The 15,288-nt window shown below is 30.7% G+C and overlaps 1 protein-coding gene and 1 non-coding gene across 2 annotated transcripts; both read left to right on the top strand.

Annotated features, from left to right (window-relative positions):
• The first annotated feature begins 5,442 nt into the window (after positions 1-5,442).
• LOC124370790 (THO complex subunit 4-like) lies at positions 5,443-8,198 on the top strand. The gene is made up of 5 exons (XM_046829089.1): positions 5,443-5,485; positions 6,504-6,547; positions 7,072-7,219; positions 7,627-7,755; positions 8,080-8,198. Exons 1-5 carry the CDS (start codon positions 5,443-5,445, stop codon positions 8,196-8,198), a joined length of 483 nt encoding a protein of 160 aa, XP_046685045.1.
• On the top strand, positions 6,030-6,100 carry Trnas-uga. Its single transcript has one exon. It is a non-coding gene; the product is annotated as a tRNA-Ser (tRNA).
• Positions 8,199-15,288: the final 7,090 nt, after the last annotated feature.

Raw genomic sequence — 15,288 nt, 5'->3', positions numbered from 1 at the left:
TGTAATCTGAACGTAAATGAAGTCTATATATTGTTAATACAAACATGTACAATTTATAGATGTTATTACCAATTTAGTCGACATACTTGTAGTTATAACATGCAAATAGAGGTTATATATGTACATTTGACAACACTATGTCAATAAATAACTCAATTTTGTTAGCTTATCATTAATTTGTTGAATTTTACTCTACATCGGTGGATTGAAAAAATGTGCAATCAGTTCAAATTCAAAATCCCGTTTTGTTGCTTATGGTTTAAATATCATTTTCCGAAATTATTATTAATTATAGCAGTCTGAAAGTATATTTTTTATGTATATATACACTTGTTAAATGAGATATAATTGTCTAGACTATTTTTGTGTAAAAACCCTTGTAGATATAAAATATGATAAAACGTTTTTAAACATGATTGCTGTTGTTCGAACTTTGGTTAGCTTAAGTGAAATATTTGAATGTACATTTTATTGTCCAGATAATTTATTCTATTATTAATAGGTAATAATTGATTTTAATTATTATAGATCACTTTTTAATTAGCATTATAACTTACGTAGAACAATATGTTAAATTTACACATTATATCTACTAAATAACATGTTGTGGCCATTATTATTTACTTAGATTTGTTACATTGCATGTTTTTGTTGATACGGATAATTGATATTAACAGATTTTTAAATAATTATAAGAAATCTGTTACATTTAAAAAACCGAAAATACTTTTGTGTGTGCATATTATAATGTTCAATAACTAATAAAATTTATGTTTAAACTACAATTTGAACCGCAATGAAGTAGTACCTTAATGGAAATATTTTATTTACAGAAAATTATCTTGACTAGACAACGTGTAGTTTTATTTTATTTGTTAGTCATGTATTGTTCCTTTATAGGATACGGGTTGTTCTTGAAGTTCGCTAATGGCTTTTTATGTGTGTTTGTAATTGTACGATTATGCGTTTGTTTATTATAGTAAACAACTCTTTTGACAGTTCAAGATTTATTATACATTGTTATGCATGTACATATTTCATTTTATATATACGAACGCTCAGCTAACATGTTAAAAAGACGAAATTCATTGCGTGTATAACTCCACTAAAACATGTATATATGTACATAGAATAATTTTTATTTGTTTCAAATCATATTGTTTTATTTACTGTTTTGACAAAAAATGTATTGTAATAATCCTGTATTTCACAATTTGTTATTAGATTAAAAGAGGTGTCTCATATTTAGAAAAACTTAATAAATTAAAAAAGGTTTTATCTAAACTGTGTTGTTACTTTTACCTTGTGTGTATTTTATATAAGGGGTGAGCACTTTCCAATTGATAATATCAGGTATTTTTGAAATTTGAAAATTTATTACTGCTTGTTCTTAAATAGTTTTTCAAACGTAAAAATTTATTTTTAAATTGAAAATTTTATTATTATTCTCATTGTATTATCCAATCTAAAGAACTGGTACTTATTTTGGGACAAATATAATTGACATCATAAATAAAAAGTTTTATTTAAAAATATGGTTCTATTTTAAGATATTACGTATTTTAATAAAATATTATGATAAGATATAAGAAAATTTTAAAGAAATTAAATTATGGTATCCATTTAATACGCATATTGAGAGTAATATATGAACATTTCTTACCATTAAATAATTCTAAACATCTTGACAAGACATAAATACATTGTACAACCTTGGCTGTTACGAGAACAATATAAAGTTTATGATTAATTTCTATTACTATGCTTGGTTCAAAATACATTTTTAAGACTGTATGGACTCAACAGATACTTTTTAATATTATTTGTAAAGTAATGGTTATGTTATTTTGTTAAGATAAAAGTTAAATTTAAAAAATTTCATAGTAATTTAGTTTTTTGGTTGAACATCAGGAAAACCATACAGGGGGTGGAAAAGCCTGTCAGTCTAACAAAATCTTGAAAAAAGAACATAACTATACATTGCTTAATTTCCACACAATGAACACCAAGTTGGATTATGTTGCATGTCTCACTCCATGGAATTTGGATAAATGTGAGCAATCGTTTATATAATGGTTTTATGGGTATCTATGATGGCATTTCTTTGAAGCCCGATAGCGGAAGAACCGTTAGAGCTAGCTTGAATTTGAGAAAAGATCGTTAGTCGGGACTGACATAAGCCCCATCCCGCGAATTTCATGGTAGAAGAATTCCTGATTAAATTAAACCCTCGATCAACTTAATAATCTGATAAAGGTAGTTTTTATTTTGTTTACACTTAACAATTCACCATAGCTGGCCAGTGCAGTATTTTCTCCCAAGCTCTTTACTGCCTAAACCAGAGGTCGTAGATAAAACCCGACAGCAGAATCCTACTTCAATTTTAAATTGTATACAAGAAAGTTCCAATTTATTAACCCCCGGTAACACTAACCCCCCATGGGGAATTTCCTTGCATGACTAGATAACCTCCTGAGGAAATTAAACCCCCCTGATGTCTTAACCCCCCGTAACATTAACCCCCTGTGAATTTCCTGGCATGACTACATTAACTCCTGAGCAAATTAAACCTCCTAAAAAAACTTAAAAATACTGACTTAAGATAGGTATGTATTATATTTATACTAAAAAAAATCACGATGCTGACCATTGCAGACTTTCCTTCCATGCTCTTTACCGACTAAACCAGAGCTCGTAACTCAAATCTGAGGCCACAATCGAAAGTCAAAATTAAATTTCCGACAGGAAAGGTTTAGTGACTTTTTCTCGTATCTCCAACGGTTAAACCACAAAACGCCCTCAAACTCAAAAGTTTGGTTAAAATTAAACACTCCATTTTCCACTTCCTGGCAAACCTAATCTCGGACTGTAGTTGTCGCCAAAACCAGACAAAGCGGTAGCGGCTCCTCGGGGTGTATTGTTCTCATTTGGTTACCGCGCCGCACCCTTCCTGGAATCTAACGGGACTTATATCTAACCAGTCAAGTGTGTGTGGTACTTTGGGTACAAAGTTAGACAGTAATCTGGAGGGATTTATTGCACAGATGTCATGTCTAAATTTCAGAGTATGTTCACCTACACAAAATATTTTTAACTTAAATTGTTTTTTATAATACGATTAAAGACTAAGTGAACGAGAGACAGTTTTGTCTTGAAAGTATTAGCAACTGCTAAATAAATGCTAGAACACATTTTATGCGTAATTATTTTGTAAAAGTATTTAGGCTGTATTATTTTCAATGTGATTACAGAAGAGCATGACAAGTTTGGACGTAGGCTACTACTTGTGTTTTCCGGAAATTATCAATTTCAATTCGTTTCTTGATACTTTATCGATGTTTTAAGCTTCAGAATCACAGCAACAAATTTATGAAAGACTCTGCTAGACCAAATTCCAGATATTTTTAGATTCTATCCCTCTAAACGGCAGTTGTGATAATAACATTTATACAAGGTTTTTAAAAGTTAAAAAGTAACTCTGTTTGTTGTTGATATCCACATTACTGTATTGACTGAGCACTGCGTACTTAATTATTTGCCATAACGTATTGTTAAAAATATAATTTTCTTTGAATTTAAAATTTCTTATCTGAATAAATTTAACGCTCATCAGTTATTTTAAAGAAATTATAAATAATAAAATCACCAAACTTACTATTTGTAAACTAATATTTTAAACAGATTATAATAATAGTTTAATTATATTAGGATAGCTATGCAGCTAAAACAATAGTTTTACTGAGTAATTAATAACATTAACAAGATATTTCAATTAATAAGATATTTTAGCTGTAGTGAAGCTGTAAAGACCAGTAGGGTGTAGCCCGAAGAAGTATTTTTAAAATATGAATACATCTTTATGTTAACCCTTATAACGTCAGTATATCTTTTCACGACTTCCAGCAAACGGCACAATATAAAAAAAATTTTTTTTAATGTGTAAAGTTCATTTTTATTTTTACTTTCTATAATATTATGGTAAGTATAAAAAAGTAAAAATTTTAAAATTATCTTGTCCGTACATATATAATATATGGGACATTAAATTGTAGATATAAATAAAGTCAAAATAAGAGGCACGCAAAATTTTATTAGCTAAACTATAAACATTACCAGACAATTATATAAATTACACTTGTGATAAATATAAAAAAGAAATGCATGATTGTAAATATACAACTAACCTAATAGTGTTCTTTTATATAAACAGAAAACACGACGAAGGAAACCGACTCAGCGATGGTTAGACATGCACTACCTGAAGCCAAACTGCAAACAAAAGCGCGCGCGCTGTACGGCGTCTGTGCCGTGTGGCAGGGAGAGTGTTTCAAACAACGTAACGCGACAGCTATATTTTGACGCTTGACATAGGTCAATAACCCACACACATGGTTGACGCATACCGTTAGTGACATTGATCGGATTTAAAAGGAACTTAAATTTGCTATAGACGCAGTTTTGTGTCGATGCGCCGTACCGCGTCTTTGCCGTTTGGAGATAGTTTGTCTATGCGCCATACGGCGTCTGTGGCGTTATAAGGGTTAAGCAAGGGGCCTTAATAATGTGTATATACAATCGGTTAGACATACACGGACATACTGTAATAATTTTTTAATAGTGTACGCTTTAATATTATTATTAACAATCACGAGATTTTAGCGAATGGGACTGTAATGGTTCCATAGTGGCAATATTGACATTATATTGTCGTTAAACACGTACTCTTTGATAAACAGTGCATATGGTACGTAAGGCAACACTACCACCAATATTAATTTACCATTTCTACCAGAGAATAGTCCCGTTTTGTATATTGAAATTATTATATATTTTATTATTTATTATATATATTTATCAAACAGAGATAAATTTAAAATAATATGTACTATTAGTGATTTTAAACGAATTAAATTACATTTATTAAACTAGATCAAATGGAGAATAAATAGGTTTTATATTCTGATATTTTTTACAATATCAACCTTTATAACTTACGGTCCCCAGTTTTCTTAAATTTTTCATGAGTACAAAAAAATTGTCTATCAAGTAGGAATAAATAATATGACCACTACATTAACACATTTATAATTATGTAGTAGAATAATTAGTTTATTTGCTATAATAATCTACAAACTATATGACACAAAAATACCATGCAATAGCAATGTCCACCACCACAGATCTCTATGTGCACGGGTGGAGGGGGAAAACTGGTTTTTCTCGATGCGTGGACGTCACGGCTGGATGCGCGCGCCATCTTGTCTTCTAGTTCCCGCCACTCAACTCCATTTCCTTCATACGTTGCTTGGAACTCGTCTGAGTAAGTTTCTTGTGCTGATAGGTCGTTGTTGGCTGCCTTTAAGATTTGATTGTTTTTGTGCGTTAGATATTAGAATACTGTTCAAGTTATTGTATTGTTATCAGGATATTGTTTATATAGTGATGGATAAGTTAGAAATGAGTTTGGACGACATAATTAAACAGAGTGAGGAATTTAAGAACAACGCCAGTGGTGGTGGAGGACCCATGAGAAGCAAGAGAGGTAGATTTAGTTCAGCAGCGAGAAACTCCCTATTCTCAAGTAAGTACACTTTGTATGTAACAGATTATTTAGAAAGAATTACTAGACTACCTTCCTATTTATATATGTATCCGTAATCAATTAAGAAAATTTTAACGTTTAAGACTAAGTGTGATAAATATTAGGCTTAAATATAGAAATAAAATATTTTGAAGTCTTGGCGAGTCGTAAATAAAAATAGATAGGGCTACGTTAATAGCAAATTTGTTTTAGTTCGGTTGACAAAATTTGTTTTTATTATTATGTTTTACTTGTTAGGCTTTAAATAAAGTAAATTATTAAGTATTAAAACTATTGTCTCTACGTTTTATAATGATATTATTAGCCTAAACTAAAACAGTGGTTTTAGCACAATACAGTTGTGCTATAGGCGTAGATATTCCTATTTTTTCAGTCGAGCAGATAGCGTATTGGCCAAATACAAAATAATTGAATCGTAAAATGTAAAGGCTCTGTGGTGTAATGGTAGCACATTCACCCTGAAAGTGAGAGATCCGGGTTCGAGTCCCGGCGGAGCAGGTACTCTTTGCGATTCAATGTTTATTGGAAAAAATTAAATTAGGCTATTGCCATTTACACAAATTTGATTAATGAATATATATATATATATATTTATACCTGTAAATTTACCTGTATACATACACAGGAATATTTAAAGGTTTTTCAAAAGAATGGGATACTATAGTTGAGGTTATATCCATTAAATAGTTTAACTTTTGTCTATCTTAAATTTTAGTGCTTATAGATGCTTTTCAAACAATGGAAATTTTTTTAAATAATTCACGGTTTTATTCGTGTATTTACTTTCAGCCTCCTGACGATAGCAACAGCCGTTGGCAGCATGATCTGTATAATGGCCGGACTCTCTACAACAGCAGGGGAGCAGGAGGTCTAAGCATGACAGGAGGTGGTGCAACACTAGTCGTCTCAAACCTGGACTATGGAGTATCAAATTCAGACATGCAGGTAAAAAAAGTTTTATATTTCATATCCGAATACAATTTGTTTTTAAATTCGTGTGTGTGTAAATATTTTACTCTGCTAAATGCTGTAAACGAATTAAGATATAGCTGGTCAAAACAAAAGAATATTATTGTTGTATTACTATTGTCGCAACTTTAAACAAATTTAAAATTAAAGGCGTATATGTTAGATTATTTGTTATATAGGCCCCAATTATTACATTATATATACATTCATATTCATACTATCTTTATACTAATAATAGGTCAAATTAAATTATACCAAGGCTTAGTAAAAGTACCAATAAGTAGCTTTTTTACACCAGACATTTGAGTTTCTTCTTTATTCTTGTAAAAGTAGATTTTAAATTACAGCTTTATGTAAATTAAAATACATTTGTATTCATAAAGTATAATAATTTTTAAACCTCTCAATCATTTTATTAATTTTTATGGTGCATTCACAAGAACACATGCACATATTTATATTATTGTTCGTAGTTTTAATAGTTAATACCTTTTTTCCAGAAACTCTTCTCAGAATCTGGTCCTCTACACAGTGCAACGGTTAATTATGACAAGTCTGGTCGCTCCATGGGTTCAGCGTACGTCGTATTTCACCGAAAAGCAGATGCAGTCAAAGCTATGAAACAGTACAACAGGGTTCCTTTAGATGGTGAGTACAGTATGTATAACAGTTAGTTTCATGCTATAATGGGTAGGGAATCAAAGAAAAACCATTTATAAACATTTACTACCGTTGTATTACAAGAAACGCTTTACATTTCTCGGATTTGGACATCCTCTTTCTCTTTTTAATTTGTTTAAAGTTCACTTGTAACACAATGAATACATATTATTTAATTTGAACAAAAAGGCTTAAGGCCAATAAGTTATCATCCATAAAAACGTTGATAATTTGGTTAATTACGTGCTGAAGATATGTGTCTAACGCAATCCTTCTCGTGTCAAATCCTGTTTGCATGTTATTATTCACACTGCCTTAAAGTAGTGGATAACATAATCACCGAATATCTTTATTACGTTATAAACCCGTTTACATATTGTGTTGCATATTTACAGGTCGACCCATGCAGATTGAAATAACCACGTCTGATGTTGCCGTTATGAAGGGGCAAGCCAACCGAGTCAGAGAAGGCTTCGCCCGCAGGCCTAGTGCTAGACGTTTTGGCCGCAAAGATGGTGGACGAGGTGAGAAAATTCTTTTAATTAAAATCTTTTTACTTTGACCTTCTACTATTCTATATTGGTATGAAGGGGATAGGTTTCCGTATAACTAATGAAAACTACGGTAGGTAATTATTAAAAATATGGATTTACTTGTATATAAAAGAATTAATGATTGGGGAAAAAAAACTTTAAGATGTAAATTTGTCTTGTCCTTGATGACAAATTCACTCATTTCATCATTCTCATATTAAAGTTGTGTTCCCTTAAAATAATAAATAACTGTATTGAAGTTAATGCGAATTACATCAATAGAAGTTCGCTCAAGTTTGATATTTCCTGTTGCAGGTTTCAAAAGAGGTGGTCATGGCGACGAAAGAGGTGATGGACGAGGAACGAAAAATAAAATCCCAACTGCAGCGGAGTTAGATGCGGAATTAGATGCGTACATCAGCGAAAGAAAGTAATGTAATCTGAACGTAAATGAAGTCTATATATTGTTAATACAAACATGTACAATTTATAGATGTTATTACCAATTTAGTCGACATATTTGTAGTTATAAAATGCAAATAGAGGTTATATATGTACATTTGACAACACTATGTCAATAAATAACTCAATTTTGTTAGCTTATCATTAATTTGTTGAATTTTACTCTACATCGGTGGATTGAAAAAATGTGCAATCAGTTCAAATTCAAAATCCCGTTTTGTTGCTTATGGTTTAAATATCATTTTCCGAAATTATTATTAATTATAGCAGTCTGAAAGTATATTTTTTATGTATATATACACTTGTTAAATGAGATATAATTGTCTAGGACTATTTTTGTGTAAAAACCCTTGTAGATATAAAATATGATAAAAAGTTTTTAACATGATTGCTGTTGTTCGAAGTTTGGTTAGCTTAAGTGAAATATTTGAATGTACATTTTATTGTCCAGATAATTTATTCTATTATTGATAGGTAATAATTGATTTTAATTATTATAGATCACTTTTTAATTAGCATTATAACTTACGTAGAACAATATGTTAAATTTACACATTATATCTACTAAATAACATGTTGTGGCCATTATTATTTACTTAGATTTGTTACATTGCATGTTTTTGTTGATACGGATAATTGATATTAACAGATTTTTAAATAATTATAAGAAATCTGTTACATTTAAAAAACATCATTCCATCTTCTGAACTGGTGACGGTAGAATAATTAGGTAGTGCAGTAGTGAATAATTGTTGGATGTGTTTATCAAAACGTAGTTTACTTCTTAATGTGAAATAAATTACATTGATAAATAGAATTTTTTTACAGTAATACAAATACCGTGTTTATATAAATACTTAGTTATAGTTATAATATGTTATAGTTTATTATGGTGATGGTTAATAATATACACTTTTATATAATTATTTTATATATCTTGCATGTTATATTAGATAGTTTAATTTTGTTTATTATTATTTGTATCTGTTTTTATGCTATTAATATGTAACTAATGTTTTTTAGGTTAATGGCTATGACGCTCCTTCATTGAGAAGGATAGCCAAAACACATTTTTAAGGCTGCCGTTGGAGGTCCAAAGCCCTCATGAGAAAAAGCCGATGGGAAGTGTGATTCCGCAAACATTGCAGCGAGAGAGTGATGAAGTATGCGGTACTCCCGAAATCGTAGCAATACATCTGCCACCCTTGAGTAGGCTACCATGTGACAACAGGTTTGCATATACTCGTTTCCTATTTTATATTAGGAACAACTATATTTAAGTGCTGTATTTCCGGTTGGTGGAATATATTTATATTTCTTATTTATATTCATTTTGTTTGAAGGCTTGTTTATAAGGCTCTCTAATAAAATGTAAAATTTTAAGTTTTAAAGTGATTGCCAAACTTTCCTACCTATTCTGGCCAACTTGGCTAGAATCGTTTGGTTATTTTTAAAAATTATTTTATTACCTTTTTCATTCTAGTGCCATCAAGTTCAAGAAGTGTGTTCATTAATTAACTCCATATTTTGTCAACTTTTAACTTTCGACAAAAATGGGAGAACCCTAAATAAAGAGTATTTATTTGCACAAACACAAATAAAGGTCGAAGATAGAGAGACGTGGCAACTTACGATACTTGTGTATTTTGTAATCAACAATTGGGGGAGAGTGGGCAGGAGTTGGTTCCGTTACAACCGAAATGAAACATCGAACAGGATATTGTCGAGAAAAAAATATTGCAATCATTTGTTATAAGGAGATATTATTGTGTAAGGTGTATGTAATATTTATTCATAATGTGAGGGGTTGTCAATCATTTGTTTAAACTTTCAATTAGGAGCTGCCCAGGTCCCAACTGGCTGAGTGGAATTGGGTTCCTTTGTGGTTACCTTGATCTTTGCGCTCCTAGGTACCCACGAAGGATAAAGGCGTGAACAGCAAAAAGTTGTGTTCATTTTAATTAGTTCTAGATTTCATAATACCGAATTTTTGGTTAAAATAGAGGAATCATGCCCATCTTCTAGCATCATAGTTACGTTTTTCTGTTGCTACTTATAGGGTTATTACCCGTATAGACTGTACTGCCTATATGTTGACCTGATTAATTCTTTGGATTTTGAACCGTTTCAGCTTAGTAAATGTTTGGAACAAAATTCATTTCACGTAAGAGTTATTAATTTTCTTGTTATATACATTTTATTTGTAATTTCTAATTTATTTTTAATTTTTATTATTTCTAAGATACGTCTGGATTATAGTTATTTCAGATGTGGGCTCTGTTTTTTATGAAATAAAATACAAATTTAAAAAAATTAAAATTTTTAGGTGACATTTGACATTTTCAATGTAAAATGTGAAATTTGACATTTTCAATGTAAAATGTGAAACCTCTCTGTACCGAAAGCGTGCGAGAGAGTCGGTGCCTAATGATATTCAAAATAAGAAAACCACATCTTACTTTTGTAATTGTCTTTACTTAGTTGATAAACATATGAAAGCTGTTTACGAGAACCATTTGTCAAACTTTGATTCTGAATAACTTTTATAGCGGGATATATTAGCCTAAATATTTGTAAGTAATTGAAATTAGTATATGCTAACTAAATAAATTAGCAATGCCTTACTAATTCTTGTTTAACTGTTAAAAATAAACAATTTTATATGCAGTAATGAACAGCTTTTCAAGAAAAAATAGTCTATAATTTCGTACTCATTCTGTTAGTTACTAAACCTTACTCGAGGGCTCTTTTGTGTTGTAGAAAAGATAAAATTGTCTCAGTCTATCTACTGAGGCATATAATTACATCAGTACTTGGAAATAAGTATTTTTTTAGATTTGTAATCTTATATTTTATATTAATGTTGTGTTTTTTTATTAATGATTTTTTATGGAGACTATCATAATACAACAATTAATTTGTACTCTTTTGGAAAATACATGAAAGGTGTCTGTTTTAATTGTCCCTTAAACCAAAAGTGCTCAGAAAGAATAGATTTATAAAGTCTCAGGTATTTGACACATCAGTTACACTTGGATATGTTCATGCATATGTGATAAAAAACTATAACAATTAAGAGAACTATATTCTAAATTATGTCTTACAGAAAATGTTTAGACAATTTGCAGTAAGATAGGAATGAGTTGAAATGATTGTACGCTATATATAATTCATACTAAACTATAAGTAATAGTTTAAAAACTGATTCAAACAGTTTAGTAGAGAATTATTGTCTATAGATTTAAATGTATTAAATTATTTTGAATAAAACACCAGATATTGTATTATAACGCAAAGTGTATAAGATACCTAATAATTCTATTTAAGTTTTTTACTTCAATAAGAGTTTTTTACATCCATAAAGTTTTAATAAAATAAAATTATATAAAAATATTTTCCTGCGCTATAAAGACCACGCTTTACTTGTTTGCTGATTCTCAATATTCCTTAGAGAAAAGACCACTGTGCCTGTTCATATGTTTATTACCTTATAAAGGAATATTTAATATTGATATTTCTTTTTAACATTTAACTTTTTAACAATGCTTTCTTCTTAGTGATAGTGTTTATGATGTAGGTCTATATTAGGTGGGACCGTATGGTATTTTTCAAAGGGATTTAGAAATATATATATCAAATAAATTTCAATGTGTATTGTGTGATCAGAGGTTAAGTTACATTTTTAATCAGACCTAAAGAGCCCATTTATTTTAGTTAAACAATGTAATTCATTATAATCATCCGTAAATGAAACATTAGCGTTGGGGGCATAGTTTTAGTTCTGTTACTCAACTACATCGTTTTATAACGTTCTAAGTTCATTGAAAAAAATTTAAGCATTGGGGGCATATAACGGAATCTGACCTCCAACAACTTAAGCAATGTATGCCATCTGAATAAAATTAAGAATGTCTGACTGAATTATGTTAAATTTTTTAAATTACTTATACTGCGTTCTAAAATGCTGTTATGAGATACTATAGATTGCTTTAAAACATACTTTTCATTGGAAGTATAATCACCTAATGTTTGTACGTATAATCACCAATACAGCATATTTAAGTTTATAAATGTGCCTCCGTTTTGTGGCTAGCCAAGAAGACTAGTAAAGAGAGTAACGTCTCATTAAGTTTAACCATAATTACAAATTCAGTTGGAGGAGACAATTGTACAACTAATTTTAACTGTCAAATTACGCAAACGTTTACCCGTAACATTTTTAGTTAGACACAATATATAACCTTGCAAAATTACATCAATAAATAATTACAAATACAGGCGGCCCCGTGAAAGTTATAAATAGTTGTTGGATATAGTACATTGACTGGAAAATTGGAAAATGTTAATAAAACAACATAAAAACCTTCATATCTGAGTTATAAAACACGTATAAAAGAGATATATGTAAATATAGGTTTGATATTACCGGGATTTTCAAATACAAAGTAAATCGATGAATCATAAATTTTCACTATATATGTAAATTACTCCGAAACTTTTAAGTGATTCTGAAATCAGCATTACTTATCCATGGGTAGGGTGTGACACATATTTGGTAACTTAATGTTGCAACGTGAACAGTTTTTGAAAGACTTGTTTTGAGAGCCGGTACTATTACTATTTCTAAGAATTATAAATAGTCTGCCATTCTTACAGACCGCAAAAGTATAATTTATGATGTCGGCAAGGGTTAGTAGACTTTCGGTTCTGGAATTTTCCAACCTTCAGAGTCCTTCAGTACACCATGGTCATGACAGGTACCGGGCGACCTTCTTGGAAGTATAGTTTGTCCGCTATCCAGAGGATTACAAGGCGACCTTTACTTTACACCCGAATGCGCGCGCACCGTGATTAGGGCAGCCCACCCTACCTACCTACCCTGACTGAGATGACTCACATAGTTGGCCTTACTCTGCAACATTGATATTGTTATATTTGTTATGTTTTGTTGGTTAATATTTCTTAAAGCTATGAAATCTGCATTTTATTTCTTGAAAACCGAGTCCAAACAAAAAATAACTAAATATTTTTTACGTATCTTAGAAATAAAACTGTCAATGATTACTATATTTATAAATACAACAGGAATGTCGAAGACATTTCGTGTATGCTCTCTATTATAATCAACAAATCATAAAACAAGTCACTGTATTTGTTGCCTACATTTAGTCGCGATTATCCACAAATTAGTTTTTGCTACGTTTTTAAAACACTAAACCGGATCTTTAAAGAGAACTGAGAGAGGAACTATGGAGAACATTTTTTTAAATGTCAAAAAAGTAAATACTAGTTATTCGTGTGTTTTGAAATCATTTGGTTCATTATATTATGTATTTAAACCTTGCGTTAATGGAAGTTAAGAATTTTCAAAGATTGTTAAGCTATATTTTCGTCATACATTTAAATATAAAATACATAATTTTTTTAGGATTTCAGTATTGTTCATATTATACATAGAACAAAAGAGTTATATAGTAGTTTTTTTTTAATATAAATTAACACATTCAGCGCCAGGGCATATGACACAATCCATTTAGCACGGGCCATTAGGTTTTTCCATATATTATCGGTCAGGGCCATGTGTATCAACAATGATACACGCCCCATGTTACCAAGTGGACCGCGTGTGTCATTTCTTATACATACGTCAGTTTCTAGTTTGAGCCATATGTATCAAAACTGAGCTCTTCTACAATGCTTTTAACACTATAGACTGAATGTCATGGCCCAGGCCTACCACAGAACCCGGCCAGTTCCGGCCCAGGACGTCAGATTACTGTTTAGATCACAGGTTTCTAATGAAGTACATACACTCTATTTCTAAACATGTTTTATTATACAAATGTCTATATACGACTGGTAAAATATAAAATGAATATTAAATGGGTACCTATAAAATAAAAGATCATTAGCTGAGCTGCTAAAATAAAAACTGTAAGTTTTCGTGAATTAGAAAACTAGTGTTTGTTGTTGAAACACGTACGGCACATGTAGGGATATCCTTCGCAAGTGTCACATACCGTGTAAACAATGAGCGGTTTCTGCTCATCGTGTTTCTGGCAAGTGGTATATCGTACAATTTCTTTTTACTCCAATAGACACGTAAATTTTGAAATTTGACTAAGCCCATCCAGCCAAGAAGACCTATAAATTTCTTTATTTCTACGGCGTCTGTCGGCTCCCAGTCATGGAGTCTTGATTGAGGTTAGAATATTAGAAAATTAGAAAACATCACTTTCATTTACAATATTTTGCATAGCATAAAGATTCGTTTGTCAACCATCAAATTGATTATTTCATCGTCAATAAAATACAAAAAATAATCAACTGGATTTTTATTTGCTAATTGTACACTAACTTCTGGATTTATTCCTGCCCGCCCAGTAAAAGAGAATGTTTTTTGTCTTCCTTGCCAATCTTCCCATTTGATGTCCCTTTCTGTTCCAAAAACTGTCAATTTATATTCATGCTCCATTGCAGTCCTCTTCCTTTTCTTCTCTTATTTTTTTCGCTTTCCTTCTGTTTGAGACTCTTGATAATTTTCTTCTTCGTTGTCGTCATCTTCATCAAAATCATCATCGCCATTATTATCTTCATCTTTTTCACAATAATTCTCTTCCTCTTTATTTTATTCCTCGCTAGTGTCACCCGTTTTGTCTATTTCATCTTTGTCTTGTTCAGTTTCGTTCTCAGTAACTTTCCTGTTATTATTTTTTTTATGTCATGTAAATTTTCTTTTTTATTGTTGTTTCAACTTTATGTTTCTTCATACTTCTTGCTTGAATTTTTTTTTTCAGTTGCCCCTTTTACAGCTTTCTTTCTTTTTCGGTAGTTTTTCTTTTTTAGTAGTTTTTCATATTCACTATCTTCACTACCCACATCCTCTCTGGCTGTAATTGAAGGTCTTGATGCTACATTGTCTTCATCACCTTGTCTTTCAAATCGTTTTTTAAATAGTCGACTGAATCGTGGTTTTCGAGTGTCACTATAATCACTGTCCACACTTGGATGATATTCCGGACCACGATCAGAGTCAAATACTTCGCTTTCCCCACTCACATT

This window comes from Homalodisca vitripennis, unplaced genomic scaffold, assembly GCF_021130785.1.
Source record: "Homalodisca vitripennis isolate AUS2020 unplaced genomic scaffold, UT_GWSS_2.1 ScUCBcl_502;HRSCAF=2648, whole genome shotgun sequence".
In the NCBI taxonomy this organism is placed as follows: Eukaryota; Metazoa; Arthropoda; class Insecta; order Hemiptera; family Cicadellidae; genus Homalodisca; species Homalodisca vitripennis.
Note: the sequence above shows the minus strand (reverse complement) of the source record. Positions and strands in the feature narration are given on the sequence as shown.